The sequence below is a fragment of the Cucurbita maxima genome, unplaced genomic scaffold (genome assembly GCF_002738345.1).
Source record: "Cucurbita maxima cultivar Rimu unplaced genomic scaffold, Cmax_1.0 Cma_Scf00007, whole genome shotgun sequence".
NCBI classification, from domain to species: domain Eukaryota; kingdom Viridiplantae; phylum Streptophyta; class Magnoliopsida; order Cucurbitales; family Cucurbitaceae; genus Cucurbita; species Cucurbita maxima.
This window is the reverse complement of record NW_019272023.1, coordinates 5,462,887-5,482,051: the sequence shown is the minus strand read 5'-3', so window position 1 is coordinate 5,482,051 and position 19,165 is coordinate 5,462,887. Positions and strand designations below refer to the sequence as shown.

At 34.2% G+C, this 19,165-nt stretch overlaps 3 protein-coding genes across 3 annotated transcripts; 1 reads left to right on the top strand and 2 right to left on the bottom strand.

Annotated features, from left to right (window-relative positions):
* Positions 1 to 2,188: 2,188 nt before the first annotated feature.
* On the bottom strand, positions 2,189 to 3,228 carry LOC111482415. The gene is made up of 2 exons (XM_023128179.1): positions 2,987 to 3,228; positions 2,189 to 2,471 (listed from the first exon to the last, which is right to left on the bottom strand). The coding sequence occupies exons 1-2, from the start codon at positions 3,066 to 3,068 to the stop codon at positions 2,239 to 2,241; spliced, it is 315 nt and encodes a 104-aa protein (XP_022983947.1). The 5' UTR covers positions 3,069 to 3,228; the 3' UTR covers positions 2,189 to 2,238.
* A 5,806-nt stretch (positions 3,229 to 9,034) lies between these two features.
* LOC111482411 (4-coumarate--CoA ligase 1-like) lies at positions 9,035 to 11,659 on the top strand. The gene is made up of 4 exons (XM_023128176.1): positions 9,035 to 10,125; positions 10,734 to 11,146; positions 11,229 to 11,331; positions 11,423 to 11,659. The coding sequence occupies exons 1-4, from the start codon at positions 9,127 to 9,129 to the stop codon at positions 11,546 to 11,548; spliced, it is 1,641 nt and encodes a 546-aa protein (XP_022983944.1). The 5' UTR covers positions 9,035 to 9,126; the 3' UTR covers positions 11,549 to 11,659.
* A 1,624-nt stretch (positions 11,660 to 13,283) lies between these two features.
* LOC111482414 (ACT domain-containing protein ACR11-like) lies at positions 13,284 to 17,285 on the bottom strand. The gene is made up of 10 exons (XM_023128178.1): positions 16,924 to 17,285; positions 15,858 to 15,915; positions 15,633 to 15,761; positions 15,386 to 15,480; positions 15,144 to 15,228; positions 14,995 to 15,054; positions 14,037 to 14,092; positions 13,839 to 13,944; positions 13,682 to 13,750; positions 13,284 to 13,603 (listed from the first exon to the last, which is right to left on the bottom strand). Exons 1-10 carry the CDS (start codon positions 17,076 to 17,078, stop codon positions 13,541 to 13,543), a joined length of 876 nt encoding a protein of 291 aa, XP_022983946.1. The 5' UTR covers positions 17,079 to 17,285; the 3' UTR covers positions 13,284 to 13,540.
* Between the last annotated feature and the right edge of the window lie 1,880 nt (positions 17,286 to 19,165).

Below are 19,165 nucleotides of genomic sequence, written 5' to 3'. Positions count from 1 at the left end.
AAAATTTTTTTTTTTTTTTTTTTTTTTTTTTTTTTTTTTTTTTTTTTTTTGTCTTAAAATATTTTTAAATTGTTAAATATTTTAATAATAACTTAAACTTTAAAAGAATCTAAAAAAAATTACCATATATAACAAACTTTAGTTCCTTATATTTCAAATATGATGAGCTCGTCAAAAGAAATTTTAAAAAATATTGGAGCTTTTCACATGATGGGCAAAGTTGAACGTAAAGATATAAATGCATTAAATACATCTTAATTTGCATTTAATGAACTTATAGTTGAATTTATGGAACTTAGTCTAAGGTTACAAAATAGTTCATTTTTTTATTGCAGGGCTTTAGTTATAATTTCAATATTTATGTGTTATTTAAGTTAAATTATATGCTTACTATATTTCATCATTAACTATTATATTAATATGGATGTTAGCGTGTATTTAACTCACATAGGAAATATTATATAAAGTTTATTTTCTTTCATGGTACACCTGACAAAAGAATAGAGTTTTTATTTTAGGTTTGTTGAGAGCTAAATTGTTATTCTGCAAATTCTTATGTTTAGAATTTGCATCCTAGAGTCATACAAGTGTTATTAATCAAATCTCTTGTGTATTGATTCGAATCTTGAGTTTAGAAACGAGTTTGTTTTTCTGTTTATCTTGATCATCAAGGTAATTATTTCCATAACTTTTTCTTGGATTGATTCTATAACACAATGCTTGCACAAACAAGAGTAGTTATTACACTTTTATTATTGAACTTTGATTCATTTTAAACGAAGGTGTCTGCGAAGAAGAACTCTTATATGGGAGGACATAAGAAAAGGATTGCTTTTCTAAGCACAAAAAATTGATCTCGACATTTTTCTGCATCTCTTGCGACATAGTCATGTTACCTGTGATTGAGCCATAAAAAGGAAAATGTATATTGTTGGTATAGGTACTAACCCGGGTTCAATTACCGGTAGTAAAAAATGTATCATTTGATTATATAGCATATTTGAATTTTATCCTTAATCCATATCGTTTATATTTTGGATATTTGTACAACCATCGAGAAGTTTAGAAGCGCTGAAGACAAAGAAACATCCATGGTGGAGACTTGAGTTCCATACCCATATCTTGGATATATGTATGACCATTGTGAAGTTTAGAGGCATTGAGACAAAAGAACATTCATTGTTGTCGAGTGGTTAGGGTATCTGGTTTTTACCCAGGAGACCCAGGTTTCATTCCCGACAATGAAAAACTTGGCACCAAGTTACCATTTTATAGTGACATTGTACTACTATTCTTAATCCATAGCGTTTATATTTTGGATATATGTATGACCATCGAGAAGTTTAGAGACATTGAGACAAAGAAACATTCATTGTGGTCCAGTGGTTAAGATATCTGGCTTTCACCTCAGAGACTCGGATTCAATTCTCGATAATGAAAAACTTGGTACCATTTTTTTTTATAGCATATTTGTATTTTATCCTTAATCAATATCGTTTATATTTTGGATATGATTTTCGTCAAAGTGGTTAGGATATCTAGCTTTCACACAAGAGACTTGGGTCCAATTCCCAACAGTGGAAAACTTGGTCGTCTAGAAAATCAAAGTTCTATTCCTAATCATTGTTATTAATACCATTGTATTACTATTTTATTCTAAGCATGGCTCTCATTTTAATATCTCGATACCCCTCTTTTCATCGAGAGTCACACTATACAAATATTAATATTGTAACAATGATGAAATAGAAGTTGCATTTTTTTCTTTCCTTCGATTCCGACTAGGATCACCCTCGAAAAAGTACAATTAAATAAGTTTCTTTAAAATAAGTTATTTATATAAATTAAAAGTATTTTGTACTATTTCTAACCACAATTAATCCGAGATTTGAATAAGATGGAAAGGAAAATAGTACATGTCAATTATTACTCAAGCACGATCAAAAGGTCACTTTGACAAACATCATCTCATTTTCATGTTATATATATAGTTCATACCTCATTCTTATCTTATAATATATCATAACAGAAACAACTCGTTAGAACCACGTTAAACGATTGTGGTTATCTCTAACTCCAATATTTCACTATCTTACAACAAATAGCCCATGTAAGATGATGGTCCTAAATTTGAAGCAAATATTGAAAACTCCAACTCAAGGAAGAAAAAAGAACCTTTTAACAATACACCTTTTAACAATTATTATTTCTATTTACACGAGCCTTAGACTTATCACCCTACGAAATGGGGCTAAAAGTCGGAAAAGGCATCATTTCAGTTGTACTAGTAGTTGAGTCAGAGTTAGGATTAGACCACAAAAAATCCTTCCAGAATCGCTTGTGTTTACGCTTCGGTTGGTGGTGATGATTGATCAACTCAGCTTCTGATTGCTTAAGTATTTCCCACATAACCTTTACATCTTGATAGCCACACGTTTCTACGTCGTCATGAAGTTTTAAAAGTCCTTCATCTGTAGAACCACGACTTTAAAAATTCAATAATCTATTTCTAGTGTAATTTTGATGTGCAACAATAGGAAGTGGTACAAAAGAGTTAGCCATATGAATCTGATTCCTTGATGGAAGCATCTTTATTTGGAAAAAAAAAGGAAAAAGACACATAATTTCCTCTTTTTTTCAAGCCATTAATAATGCTATGTGACATGGAAGCATAAAAAATTGCTTTATCTCAATGTTTATCCAATCCACCTTTATAAAGTTAATTAATTAATTAAAACCCTCATTTTTTTTTAACTTTAATTACCATAATTTATTTGGTATAAATAATAATAATAAATAAGAAAAATAAAATTTATCAAATTTGGAATTTTGTTCTTGTTTTTCCCCATATATATATAATTATGGAATAAATTTCATTAATTATTACTATAATAAAAAAAAATCCGATTCTAAAATTAAAAATTATGCGATAAAAAAAAAAGTGTACGGACGAAGAGGAGGGCAAAAAGGGAACAAAAAAACAGACCATTTTTGCGAGCTTTAAGACGGCCATAGACGGCGAGCCAAACACGCCGTACGGGAAAAATAATCTGACGCCAAAAACCCATAACAACACACCCTTTAATTTCAATCTTCTTCTTCCTCTTCCTGAACAACCACCCACCGCCGCCGCATCCGCCGCCGCTGAATCGACAACCTAGCTCAGCCAGACTCGCCGGCCGACCACCACCCACTGCACTGTTTTTGTAGAGAGAGAGAGAGAAGAAAGGGTATGGAAATGAAAGTAACGAGAGGTTGTTAATATATAATGAAAGAAATCCACCGACACGTGACCAAACCATAATTAATTAAAATGTTCTCTAAGTTTTAAATTAAATTAAATGTATGTATTTATAATTTTGGTAATGTGTATTAATTAAAGGGGAATAATACAATACACTAAAGATACACTTTTCTTTCTTTCCATGATTAAGACTTCCATTATTCCTCACCTTATAATATAATTTGTTAACTCAACTTAACCTAAGTTTTTAATTCAATCCAACGGATAATTTTGAGTATTTCTTTTGAATATTTGTTAAATATAAGTTTATTCTTAAATAAATAGAAAAATTAATATCCCCTCTAAACTAAAATCTAAAATTATATTCCAATATAGTTAAACATAATTCTAACTAAATTTTGAAAATTCCCTACTTTTCTTTAATTCCTTTATATTAAAAATAAATAAATAATTAAAAAAGAATATATAACCTTTTACATTTGTTTTTAATATCATTCTGCTTTGTATAGAATATTTATATAAATAAAAGTTTATGAACCTCTTGGTGGGTTTTCAATTAAAACTTTTACCCTTTTTAACATAAATAAATATATATAATATATTTAATCATTTCAAATAAATAAATAAATAAATAAATATAAGAATATATTGAGATTACAGTGATCTTAAAAGTTAAAAAGAATTATAATTAATAAATACTTTAAAATTTTGATAATTGCTCTTTTTTTTTTCTGTCGTCAAATTGTTGGGAATTTTTTTATCAACAAAATTTTGAATAAAACTTTTATGCAAAGAAAATAAATTATTAATTTAGATATAATACGGTTGTATAAAAATATTTTAATTGGGTCATGGCTTAAGCCTTATCCCAATTAATTTCGTAGTGACAATTCTTAAAGGACAAAAATTGGTGTAAATTAGGCTAGGTTTTGACTTTGGAAATACAACAAAAATAGCTATAATTTGTAAAGGAAGGACAATTATCATACAATTTTCCATTTTTATTCTATGATTTGGTTCCTAATTAAAGGGTTAGGTTTATTTTTTTTTACTGTTAGATGTTATTCACATCACATCACATTCAAGGTAAAATGATTTTCGATAAGACTTCATGCACGTTGTAAGTTGATAATAGTGATAAGATAACTATACTATGATTGGACTATGTTTCAGGCACGTTCTACAAGTTACTAGATCAGACTCTCTTGGCCCATTTATTAATTTAATTCATAATATGACCGTCGCACAAAATTTAAGAAGCCGAAAAACTAACCAAATTTGACTTTTTTAATTGATTCGATTTCAAAACTAATAAGTCGGGTTGATTCAGTAAATGTTATCCATTTTAATTGCATCGATTGTCCATTTTCTATCCTTAATCCCAGTATGTTATGTTGATTTAGGTTGGATCTTGACCCAATTCTTATGACTTCAAACAAACACAAAAAAGAATGATTATTTTTCTACTTTAGGCTGCCAACCCTAGAAAGAGCCAAGAGGGGAGAGGGAAAGATTTAATTTTCCATGAACTATTTGGTGGGGCTTTTTGTTGCAAATACATATATTTCAATCCCTATATTAACAACTTGACGTCATCTATCTTGGTTTCGAGAGATATACTTTAGTGGGTAGAGCTCTGTTCTTGTTCGGAGTCGAAGCCTCCTTCTTTATTGTCAAAGTCTATATACTATTATATGGTCGGCATAGTTGAAGATACGGTTGATTTTTTTTTTTTTTTTTTAAATCTAAATTATATGTGTCTATAGATATATATATATATATATATATATATATATATAATATGTGTGTGTGCATGAATATATGAATAATGGGTCAAGTTTTGGTCAGCCTGATCTCATACGACCACTAACAATGGTGGGTTTAAAGATTCTAAATCAAGAATATATAAAAGAAAATTAATTAATTTGTTGGCTAACCACCATTGATTTCATTTGTTTGGTGCTATTAATTAATTATTTGTTTTTTTTTTTAATAAATGAAATAATTTTAGTTAATTCCCATTCAAGATGGTGGCTTAGCTTTTTGGGCATGTGGCCAGAGATGATTTTGTCATATAAATATTATTTAAAAATTTTAAATTATGATACTATTAAGATTGTTGTTTAATTAAACACATTAATTTTGTAATTTGATGAACTGAGTCTTAAAATTTAATTATAGAAAATTTTAAAAAATATATAGTAATATTTTATTTAAATAAAGCTAAGTTTAAATGAACCAATATAGATGGAAATGAGAGGTTGTCGGACGTTGTTAGTGATGGGTAAAGGGCGAATAAAAAGGTGAGGTTCTCAATATTAGATAGTTACCCCTAAAAAAGGGTTCAAAAGAAGTGGCTTTTTCTTGAGTTTATGTTTGATTACTCCTTTGACCAGCCTTAGTCATTTAGAGCCAATTAATTTGCTTGGAAGAGTAGGATCGGTGATTTGGTTGGATGACTTGTTTGTCGTATGATAAACACGTAGGGCACGTGTCGTGTTTTATAATTGCTTAATGTGTGCTATGTTATGTTTATACTATGATATATGTTATATGTAATATAAACCAAGATATCAATCATGTAATATAAATTTCAAGGACGAAGTGAAGCAAAAGTTGTTCAAATTATCCCAAGATATTGCAATTCATGTCATATTAAATAAGAATCAAGTTTCATCTTCTTTCTTTGACTCGTTTTTATTCAGATTGCTCTTTTAATACTCTTGTTTGTGTGTTGAGTTGTCTAATCACTTTGAATTGCACTTACCTCTTGAACATAGTTTGCCTCATATATCAATTTGTTTTGGAGTTTGATTTGTGTTTGCTCAATTGTGAGGGTGAGTCCGTAAGGGGTGGATACATTGACTTGAGTGTTGACAAGAGTGAACATACATGAGGGAGCGCTCGTGAGGTCTTTTTTTTTTTATTTCTTTTACTTTCTTTTGTAGCATGGCAAGTCCATAAGATAATCCTAACATTACTAATTACCGAATGAAAGAAGCACAACTAACCATAGAAAAATTAATTTGAGAAATAGAGGAGTTCGACAGATCGAACAAGAAGATTGTAGATTCACAATCAAGCTAGAGAATTCCACCACCTCCATAACGTGCGGATCAATATGATGAAGACAATTCTGATCAACAAGAGGGTGATCAACATATAGTTGGTCATGCCTTGATGTGAGGGAAGGTATAGTGTCCGCTCTCCATCACCCCAGGACCCTGTGACCTAAGAAAACTCACCATGTGGCACATACGTGTGTTACAGCGAGGATGAACGTTGCGAGACGATTGTGTTGGGTGACTTCCTTTGAAATGGGGTTTACAAGGATAGTATTGGTAGGCATGGGTGTGCCGTTATTGTGCCCCGACGATGCGTTGGAGGTTGGATTATACACCTGCTATCAGGTACGGAGTCTGTAAATGACATGACATGACATGGACACGGGAGGGTCGAATGCCTCAATAGAACTCAGATGGATGGATATTTGAGATATCCCAATATTATGAATGACATGTGGGTCCATTCTCGATGACATGACCAAATGAGTTGTGATGGTCGACGAAACTCGTGACTTGGGATGGCCTAGTGTAAAAGCAAGTCGGTTCTGTCGCAGAAGATTGAATATGCAAGCACAGACGATGTGTGTGACCAAACAAGCTTGAATTTCGCACAAATTTAGGGCGTATGACGTGTATTAAGATACTTCATCGCTATGTTTAGTATAGACTCATACCTTGCGATATCTATATTCACCAGGATATTATACGACTCTTTCCCACATTGTGGTGTCTGACAACGTGAGCTTGTGCTAGTCTGACAAGCAAGGCCTAGACGGTACATATACAAGTCCATCTGGTGGGACCATGTACATGTGCGTCGGTCATTAACAGGAAAGTACTCCACATCTAACCCTGCTTGGAATGGAAAGCAGAGCTCAAGGCCATACCATGTATATTTTTACTAAAACATATTTCCACCATGATTGTTTGTATTTATATTTCTCGAAAAGCCTGTATCATAATGTTTAACGTGCTCTCACATACATCAGTTAAATTTATTTCATGCTCAAATCTTGATAATAGGCTTCCTAATACTTGCTTTCAATTATACTAAGAGCATAGCAAAGTAGAACTAAACGAGGCTAGTTGGGTCACCCTTCTTCTTCCCAACGATTTTATCTTTGCATTTTCTCTCTCCTCAAGTAACTTCTGCCATTCGTATCTCTCGAGTCTGGCCCCAATTGCTTCTGCTCCCTTAAACAAGCTTGAAGTTCTCAGCACGCTGAGTTCAAGAAACCAAGAATACGGGTTGAGATGAAACTGTAATATCTATATGTATGTATATGCCATATGAGGAAATGATCAAATATGATAGTATCCTTATATTCACTAATCTTAGTTATAATAGGTAAAAATGAAAAATATTAATGAAAGACAAAATACAATGCCTAAGCATGGACAATATGGTGACCATCACTCCAAGACTACTCTCTAGGCCCAATTAGGCCCATGTCGGAAATAGAAGAAGCCCATTTTAGCTTCATGCAACTTTCTTTTTTCTTTAAGGTTTATTACGTTGGTAGCATTTACATTTCGTTTTAAAAAATAATTAATAAAAAGAAAATGTCTCGTCACGCTTTCGTCAGCTAAATAAACTATAAATAAAATTTTTTCAATAAAATAAAGAGAGATGAAATAATAATGGTGTTTTTTTATAAAAAAAAAAAAGTTAAAAGGGAAATTAAGGGAAAGAGGGCCACGTGGCAACGACCAAGCATCGTTGGTGGTAGGTAAAATGGAGACTGATATTGAAATAAAGAAGAAGAAGCAGGACCTTATTTTTTCCTTTTTCAATTTCCTCAAAATCCGATAGTGGGACCACCCAAATTTAGAAATATCTAAATTAATTAAAAAATAATAAACATGATTATTTTTTCTTAATTTTTAAAATGTTTATAGAAAAAATATAAAATTAGTATTTTAATTAAGTTAGCCAAAAATAAAATAAAATCATATATTTAAAAAAGGAATGGATTTTAGGATTAGATAAAGGCACTTTGATAAAAGTAGGGCACCCAATACAAGAGTTTATGGGGCCCACCAATCACCTAAATCTCCAACTCTCACCAACCCCATTTTCTCACCAACCATTCCCCCTCCCAAAATTTTGCTGATTAAGTTATTAATAATCTTTTCAAAACCGGATTATCACTAAATAACTCCAATTCTTCAATAATATTCTTAAAATTTATAAATTTAAATAAATAAATAAATAAAACATAAATCATTTGACCCTTGTTTTAAAATACCCATTAACTCAAAAAGATTTGAATTAATAAATTTTGGCTTCTAAAAAAGATGTCTTAAATTTTTTTTTTTTTTTTTTTTACTAACTTAATAGTTAAATATAAGATAGAATACTCACCGCCTAATTTGTAATACTTAGAATTAAAAATAATTTTTTTAAAAAAAAAAATCATTATTCTCCATTGTACCTAATTTTTTGCATAGTGGAATCTCTAATAATACGTTTTATATTCTTATTTCTTACGTGTCTTTCTCTACCCATACGTTTTTGTTTAAATATTTAATTTTGAAATTTGGATTTATTAATAAAATCCTTAATACATTTAACTATTCAAAATAGAATTAATTTGAAAATTATAACACTATAATAAATAAATAAATAAATAAATAAATAAATGAAAATTCCCATTTACTCCCGTCACCAACCCCAATTTTTGTCCCGTCTCCAATCCAACTCCCTATATCTTCATCTTCATTTCCGGTCATCCAATTCAGAAGAACAATAAAATCTTCCATTAAGAGATTATTCGTTCTTCTTCATCTTCAAAACACACCAAATCCGCCATTGAAATGGCTGTTGAAGCTCTTCAGAATGACTTCATTTTCCGCTCCAAACTGCCCGATATTTACATTCCTAACCACCTTCCTCTGCACTCCTATTGCCTACACGAAAACCTCGCCAAAATCGGCCACCGGACTTGTCTAATCAATGCCGTCACTGCCGAATCCTTTACCTACCACGACGTCGACCTCGCCGCACGCAAGGTCGCCTCGGGATTGAACAAACTCGGCATTGCGCAAGGCGATGTGATTTTGCTCCTCCTCCAGAATTCACCCGAATTCGTCTTCGCTTTCCTTGGTGCGTCGTATCGCGGCGCGATTATGACAGCGGCGAATCCTTTCTTCACGGCGGCGGAGATCGCAAAGCAAGCAAAAGGATCGAATGCGAAATTAATCGTGACGCAATCGTCGTATTATGAAAAAGTGAAGGAAATAACAGAGGAATTACCTGATGTTAAAATCATGACCGTCGATTCTCCGCCGGACGGTTGTTTATCATTCGCCGATCTAATTCAGGCCGACGAACGAGAGATGCCGACTGTTGAAATCAATCCGGACGATGTGGTTGCGCTGCCGTATTCCTCTGGAACCACCGGATTGCCAAAAGGAGTGATGCTTACACACAGAGGATTAGTGACGAGTGTGGCTCAGCAAGTGGACGGTGAAAATCCGAATCTGTACTACCGAAATGAGGACGTGATTCTGTGCGTTTTGCCGCTCTTCCATATCTATTCGCTTAATTCCGTCCTCCTCTGCGGATTACGGGCGGGGACCACGATTTTGATTATGCCTAAATTCGAGATCGGTTCGCTTTTGCAATTGGTGCAGAAATTCAAAGTGTCGATTGCGCCGATTGTGCCGCCGATTGTTTTGGCCATCGCGAAGTCGCCGGACCTCGATAAGTACGATCTTTCGTCTATCAGAGTTATCAAATGCGGCGGCGCTCCGCTTGGGAAGGAGCTTGAAGATTCCGTGAGAGCCAAGTTTCCCAAGGCTGTGCTCGGCCAGGTACTGCAAATTCATTAAAAAAAAGAAAATTAATAAATCAAAAATCATTTTAAACTTTAAATTATATTAAATTTGTAATAATTATATTGAATTGTGGAATTTTGTTTTTATTATGTGTAATTATGATTATTTTTTATTGGCATTTAGTAAAAAAAATGTCCATTTTTGTAAGGATAATTAAAAGACTTAAATGGAGACCAAATGGCAAAAAGCAGAAATCCACGTGTAATTTTTTTATTACCATAGAATTAATTAATTTTCATTTTTTTTCCCTAAATTTTTTGAGAGGTTTCTTCCACCTAATCAACAACCCTTCAAAAAAAGGAAATAAGTTGTTTAAATTTTCACCTAAAACTTGAGTCAAATCATTTTAATTAATTTATTTTAAATATTATATGAACTAAAATTTACCTGTAACATATCTTTCACGTTAAATTATTTGGTTTTTTTTAACTTTTAATTTTATCGGTTAAATATAAATTTAAGGTTAATAATTAAAAATAATTTAAATACAAAACTAGAGCTAACTAAATTTATAATTTAATTTTTGGATAAGATGTAATCCTATTGGATCACCGTGATTGATCAGAGAATTCGGTTGATTGTAGGGATACGGAATGACGGAGGCCGGTCCAGTGCTAACGATGGGTTTAGCATTTGCAAAGGAGCCATTTCCGATGAAACCGGGCGCCTGTGGCACCGTCGTGAGAAACGCCGAGATGAAGATTGTCGACACCGAAAACGGATGTTCGTTGCCTCGAAATACGCCAGGAGAGATATGCATCAGAGGCGATCAAATCATGAAAGGGTATCTGAACAATCCGGAGGCGACAGCCGCCACAATCGACAAGGATGGGTGGTTGCACACTGGCGACATCGGATTCATCGACGACGACGACGAGCTGTTCATCGTCGATCGATTGAAGGAACTTATAAAGTATAAGGGATTTCAAGTGGCTCCAGCGGAATTGGAAGCTCTGTTGCTCACTCATCCGGCAATCTCTGATGCCGCCGTCGTTCCGTAAGAGAATCGATTGTGATTTGATTTTCGAATTGGGTTTGTGAAAATCGCAGCAGATAATTATGGGTTAATTGAATTGCAGAATGAAAGATGAAGAAGCCGGAGAGGTTCCAGTTGCATTCGTGGTGAGATTGAAGAACTCTGAAGTAACTGAAGATGAAATTAAACAATTCATATCAAAGCAGGTAACTTTTTTTAAATTATGAATTGGGCTCCATAATAGTATGATATTGATCTATCTCGATTCTCCATAATGATATGATATTATCTCATCAGGTGGTTTTCTACAAGAGAATCAAGAGGGCGTTTATGATAGACGCAATTCCGAAATCGCCGTCCGGAAAGATCTTGAGGAAGGAGTTGAGGGCAAAGTTGGCAACTGGTTTTCCAATTTCTAATTAATTATTATTCTTCCTTTTCCAAATTCTCTCCTTTTTAAAAAAAAAAAAAAAAAACAAAATATGGAAACTTGTTGTATGCAACTGCTCAAACAAACTCATTAAAGCTTTTTAATATTAATTACCAATCATTTGGTGTCACGATCGTACATTTTAAACAATGTGAGTTGTGATTTTGACATGCTGATGACAAGTCATTAGAGGAATCCAAGGCCCATATTCCTTTTTAGCCCATCTTTGTGGCTTCATCGGATCTTAGACGTGATTTGTCTTCGTCAACTAAACACAACTTATGTTGAGTCTAAGTTAATTCGGTTACACACGCTGCCAACGCATGTATGTTCAATCTTCTATAACCTAATCTACTTGCCTCTATACTAGGTCAAGTCATTCAACTTGACCTTGCCTCCTCTACTCAAGATCAAGGTCTCTCAACTCAACACCGCATCTAAAATCATTGTAGTTTCCAATTAACATGACCCATACATGTTAACTTCATCCCAAGTCATGGGGTGTTCTCAGCTAGCATAGCTTGTTCGGTCATGTCCATTGTTTGGATAGCAGGTGCATAATTTAACCTTCAACACATGGGCAAAGGGCAAGGTCAACACACCCATACTGTTTGACATTGTCCTTGAAAGACCAATTTCAAAGGAAGTTACTCAAAACGCTCGTTTTGCCACGCTCGGCCTCACTATAATATACACATTCCATAAGGCCCAAGGGTGGTAGGGAGCTGATATCATGTCTCAGATACATTTTGAGGTATTTCCAATCCGGCATGTGTAAACATGATTTTGGCTAAATATCATAAAGTGTCGTGGAGCATTCATATGTCTAATTGACACTAAATTTTGCGTGCTTTCATATTTCTTGAATCCAAAATCGCATGCCCAAATTCTGTTTGAAACTCTGACTTTTGAGGTAAAGGTCCAGAGCCTACCCAACCCTTCAATAAGCCTATCTTTGACACTTTCGTCTTATTATTTCCCCTATCTTATTTATGTCTCGTCTTCTCTTCCGTGCACACATTACATGGTGTTGGATGATGCACCATCCTCCTTGGTCGCATCATGGCATTCGTCTGTTCTGGCCCTCGTGTGGTTAGATGGATGCTACTTTTTTTAAATGATTATAGATTAGTATTTAGTTATCTTTAGTTTATATGACAATATTAAACTATGTTGTCGAAAAAGTTACAACCTAACAACCCAACCCGAAAGGAGAGAGTTGGGTTGGGTTGTGAAAATTTTTGGATTGTATTACCAATCCAAACAACCCGAACTTTTTGATTTGATAAAAAAAAATCCATCAGCACAACCCAGACCAACCCAGACCATGTACACTCATAATTTTTAAACCTAAAAATAAAATCTCAATGAAATACACATTCAGTAGGAATAATGCAACCTCTACTACTACATATTGCCATCAAAACTCGTAACTCATCATAGACCGATCCATACCATGTTTTACAAAATTTTGCAAACAGTCAAATCTGAACTCAACCCTGTCGCTCTTCTTTCTTTCCTCGCGGGCAGCAGGGTGCCTTGCGTGATTCTACTGTGTTTTTTTGCACTTGACTGGGTGGACAGTTGACCGGAAGAGAACTTAGATTCGTCCGGCCATCAGGCGGGCTAGTGCTTATCTTATGTGACAACACTACAGAGCGAGTGGCTTTTCTAGGCGGGCTGCTGTGTGACAAGACTACAGAGAAAGCAAGTGTTCCCCAAGCAAGCTAAGAGTTGGAATGTTATTTCATTTTCTATCCAATATCCTCGAAATACCACATTCATATACTCTCCACCCCGATCTGATCGGGGTCTTTTTAATAGATTTGCAAATAAAAGTACTCATTTAGTATTAAAAAAAACGCTCGTACATTTCTTGCTTATGCAGCAGCAGTAACAACAACAACAGGGCGTACATGGTACAGTCTAAATACACAATATTTCTGCAAGTTTAATTTCCTGGTTTCGGTTTACCTGACGATGGCTTAAAAACTCGCCTCCTCTGTTGTCGGTCGCCTCAAGAAATATCGTAAACTATTTGATATAACCTGTAAAATTCGACGTAAATCCTCAGTAATCCGCAACAATATTGCATGTTGTAACCAGTAATCTTGTTGTTTACCAACCTGCTGAAGAGGTTTGATCAGGGCTTTACCCCTATAGCTCACATGAAACTTGGTCTTAGCCAACAATCCCTGTACTCGCGACAAACAAACTTGCAATTACCATGGAAGTTAAGTAGTAACCGTGAAGGACTGCAAATTTCAAACTGAAAATAGTCACCTCAGTGTCGAATTCTCCAGATCCAACTGCGACGTTTATGTCAGTGATGATCTTCACAAGATCGACCAATAATCCCGGTCGGTCAGCTGTCTCCACATACAGTAAGCTGTAAAGGGTAAAAGGAGTCTCACTTCATGTATGCAAAAGATTATGCCAATGATTTTCTACCCAATCACTTCATGTATGCAAAAGAATTACCTTCGGTCAGGACCATCATCTCGTATGCTTATGTGCGTAGCAACGTCCACATCAACCTGAGAAATTATAATGTATGATAAATGAGGTAAAGGAGCAAACATCATTCCAATCAAGAACCTACCAAGAGGATCCATGATTCTGTAACACGAGGTATCAAAGTTAGGCAATGATGCATAAAAAATGTTGAAATGAATAGGCAGATCGAGTGACATGACATACATTGAGAAGTAGAAGAGAGCAGACTCTTATCCTGATACAAAGAGAAAAATTGTTGGGCGGTTTCTGCACTCTTACTCCTATCGATTTCTAAACCGGAGAAAACCAACATTTGAGCCTCTTGTTACATTGTTAACCCGCCCCCCACCTCCACCCTCACCCGCTCTCTTTGTGAGATCCCACATCAATTGGAGGGAAACAAAACATTTCTCATTAGAGTAAGGAAACTTCTCCCTAGCATACGCATTTTAAGAAAACCCATAAGCGAAAGTACAAAGTGGACAATATTTGCTAGCGGCGGGCTTGGGTTGTTACAGATGGTTGGGCAGTGTGCCAACAAGGACGCTGGCCCCCAAAGGAGGTGGATTGTAAGATCCCACATCAATTGGAGAAGAAAACATAACATTTCTTATAAGGGTGTGGAAACCTCTCCCTGGCAGACGCGTTTTACAACCTTGAAGAGAATCCCAAAAAGGACAACATTTGCTAGCAGTGAGCTTAGACTGTTACAAATGTTATCACAGCCAGACACCGGGCGGTGTGCCAAGGAGGACGCTGAGCATTTCTTATAAGGGTTTGAAAACCTCTCCCTAGCATACGCATTTTAAAGGAAAAGCTCAAAGAGTACAATATCTGCTCACAGTGGGCTTGAGCTGTTACACACCTACCCGCTCACAAATAGAAATATAAACAATATCATGCCATAGCGGATAGGCATTTGAAATGGAAAGTTATATAAGACCTCTTGTTTAGGTGGCACAACTCCAAAGGCAGCTCCCATTGCTAACTGAGCACTTGATTCCTGAACAACCAACGTCAAATTTAGGAACTCAAAAAAGCAGGTCTCTAATAAACAGAGATCCACCAGACTATTATCTCTTGAACCATTACCGGATGATACTCAATCAAGTTTCTTATAATTGTCAAACGAATTGCCTCCAACAACTCTGGATCATCTACCTTTCTTCCAGTATCTCTGCATATTAGCAAACCAATCAAAAACCAAAATCACAATGGAACAACTTTTAAGTTCAAATCTAATTCAAGGTGTTGCCATTCTACTATCACAATCTACCATTCAATAATGTAAAAGACAGCCATAGAAGCGTGTAACGTAATAAGCCGATACTTACGCCCTCGTGATGGAAAATCTGTTGTGTTTTCCAGAAGAATCCAAAAAGACATTCGCCTTGACAACATTCAGCCCCAGGTTTTTCAGAGCATTCATCTATAACCAATGCATTTTTAATGGCGATTATACGAAACAACGAAACAACACAACTCATAAAGCTTTACCCTTTAGTATTATCATCTAGAAACAAGCTCTAAGGAATGGAATGCTAAAGATGACTTTGCCAACATGAACAATTAGCTTTTTACCGTGTCGAGAAGAGCTCCAAGCCGATCGCCAAAGGTTATTTCCACCACAGTTGCATCTTCATCAGAGTCCTGGTCTATTATAACTATGGGCGTTGGAATTGTATCAGTATCACCGTTAATTCCATCCTCCTGTGCAACCACTCCCAAGAGAGAGAGGTCCAACAAAAATTAAGAACAAACATGGAACAATTGCAAATCATATGCATTGATTGATACCTTCAGTACCTGAACAGATATAGCTGATGAAGCTCGTGGAATCCTCTTCATGGTGGAAGAACACAATCTGGTGAAGGATCAGTAGAAAACATATAAACATAACTTCACAAAAATGAAATCGTTGTACCCAAATGCCACAACCAAAATGTTTTTAAACCCAATTGTTATAGCGGAAACAGAAGCAAGATCGATCGCACTCACACACCCACAAACAGAAATTAAACAAAAAGATATGAAAACATGGTTCAAAGAGAAAAAATTTCACTATATCCACGAGTGGTAGTTAATCACTATAACCAAAGTGTTTACAAATGTATCTCTCACACTCTCACACTACAAAGTCCCTCTTACAAAGCTCCTCCCAATTGCTTGGTTTTTGGATAGTATGACTCGGCTCCCTGGCCCGTAGCAACCAATACTTTCCACCGGGTTTTCCTATTTCGGGACTATATGCAAAATGCAAATGCATGCAATGCTTAGTGAGGTGGTGGGTGCTCATTTCAAATAGGTGAACCCTAAATTTCTACACATTCGATTTTGAACAAAGGAAACAAGAACAATGGGAATGTTGGTTCATTTTCAAGTCAAGTGAGAACCAAAAACCATAGATTTGAGGTGAGGCTGATATTCCCCGTGGAGTCACCAGCAAATACAAAATAGCAATGAGTACACATTTCAAAACAAGGCTAGACAAGCCTTTATATAGGCCTAGCCATACTAATTCGCACACATGAATCAATTAAATGAGACTATAAACCAAAAGGATTATGAACTAAACAAGAGTTATGAACCAAAATAAACGAGAATAAGAACCAAAAGAGTTATGAACTAAATCAGAGAGTTACGAGAATACATCTCCATGACAACTTACAACAGAAATGTGTCCATAGGAACCAGAATAAAAGCAACCCCCTCAAGCATGAAACTAAATTAAACCATGTAATCTAAATCCACGAAGAAACCCAGATACACATGTTTCAAACTGAAAGAAATCATAACAATCTTCAACTAATTGAGAAGGGTATGATAAAATTAAGCAGAAAGACACACCAAATCAAGCAATTGATAGCCATACCTTCTACTCTGAAGTAGGCAGAAACATTTAGTCTGAAAAGCGATGGAACCCTTGGCCAAAACCCCATTAGCAAAACGGGGTTCAGAGGATTTGAGGGTCCAAGAGCTGCGATTGGAGTGAAGCCCAGAGGTCCAAGAAGCCATAGCCACAGCCATAGTGATTGAGAGCAAGGAAATCGGAAACCCAGAAGCAAAAATTGAGGAAGGAAAAGAAAATCAAAAGGGGTTAGAGGGAAGAAGCAAAATGGGAGAACATTTTGAGGTCAGAATAAGAGAAATGGGTAGCGAGTAAGGAGAGTGTGGAAATATCCGCCATTGGAGATGGATAGGTTGATACCTCACCCAATTTATCTTCTTTTTTCGATCACTCTTTGATTTTTGACGTTTCATTATGAACAACTTACAATCATTTTTATATTTTGGATTTTTTTTCTTTTTTCCAATTGCCACTTCGTCGGTTGTACCTTCCAATTATAGCGACGCGTTTAGCTCATAAAATTTGGATTCCCCCCTCCCATCAAATATAGTAAATTTTCGTTCATTTTATATTTTTACTAATATTTTCATATTTTAATTTTAATATATTTAAAATTTTAATGTTCTAACTTTTATATACTATAATTATATCAATTTTTTAATGGAAATACTTTTTAAATTATTTCAAAAATACTATCTGATGATTGAATTATCAAAAGATTTATTAATACTTTTAAACTTTTTATAAAAAAAAAGGAATTTTTTAAACTTTTTCAAAAAACTCAAAAAATAATTTTATAAATACCACATCTTAAAAATATTTATGAAACTTTTCAAAGAAAAAGTTGATAATGGAGAATGTTTGCTAAATGAACGAGAGCCCTAAAAATTATCTATTTATAATTAAATAAATTACAAGAATATGGGAAGAATAATAAAAGTAAATAATACAGAAGAAAAATATTTAGATATTTGTGTTCTAATAAAATATCAAATATGATATATATGATGAACTATAATTTAGTATTAAATATACTTAAGAATGACGGGTTGATAGACCATTTTTATCCATATATTTTTAAACTTTAAACCCAAATTATAAAATTTAGGAATTTGTGTGATTAACTAAGTATTGGTAAGACAAGAGAAAAGTTTGAAAGGTGAAGACTCAACATGTAAGTTGGGCCTTGTTTGAGGCCGACCAAAGCCAAGGCCAATGAGCCCTAGCATGGTTGAAACTCAATCTTGCCCAGGTCAATAAAAGCCCAAATCAACTAGACTTAAGTGGCTAAGACCCAAGCTCGATATGGTTCCACTCCACAAGGATCAAATTAAAAACGCTACCGAGCCTTCGTCCAACTAAGCTCAACATGAATTCTTAGTTACGCCAATGAAAAACTAGTTTAGCATAGGTTCCATAGTGTGTGTCTAATGAGTATTACTTTGGTGTATCTTAGACCTTAAAGGTTCATGCATTTACTCCACTCAGAACTTAAAAGAGCTGCCACTTAGTTCGCATAAATGATTTACTAGGTAATTTGTCTTATTTAATTTGATTGGAACAAAGTGAATATTCTGGTTGATGAAAGATGAATATAATAAAGATGTATTAAATAAGGAAATTTTAACATTTAAGAACATCAAGATCAGTACTCTGATACCAAGATATATCATCATTTTAATTGGGATTACCTTTCATAAGATATATATCTTTTTAAACCCACATCTCACGAGTTTTAAGATATATATGATTGAACACCGCACATTATCAATATTTTATTCTCTCTTTCTTATTCTTAACATGCTATTGGAGCCTCTTATTCTTAACCATGTAAAATTAAACTCCAACGGAAAATCGTATGTTATAGTAGCTAGAGATAAGTTTATTTGCAACTTAGGTTACATGCTTAAAATCATTCAAATTTGATACTTTTTATCTTACTCGTGGAGTGATTCAAAGCTCAAACAAATTTTCTTATACTGAGATATTTGAGTAATAAGGTAACCCAGATCTTATTTTCTCTTGAAATCATTATTTATGGTTTACTTCCCTCTTTAAGTTGATTCTTTATTATTTCGAGGTTCTTAAATATTTTAGATTTAAAGGTTTCGTTATTCAACTAAATTATTAGATTTAAAAATGATTTGAAATTTGTATATGGCAACTTTGCACTTTAAGCTTTTTCTTTTTCAATTTTCAACCATTTTTAAACCCAAAAAAAAAAAAAAAAAAAAAAAATTAAATGACCTAAAAAAAGGGTAAACAT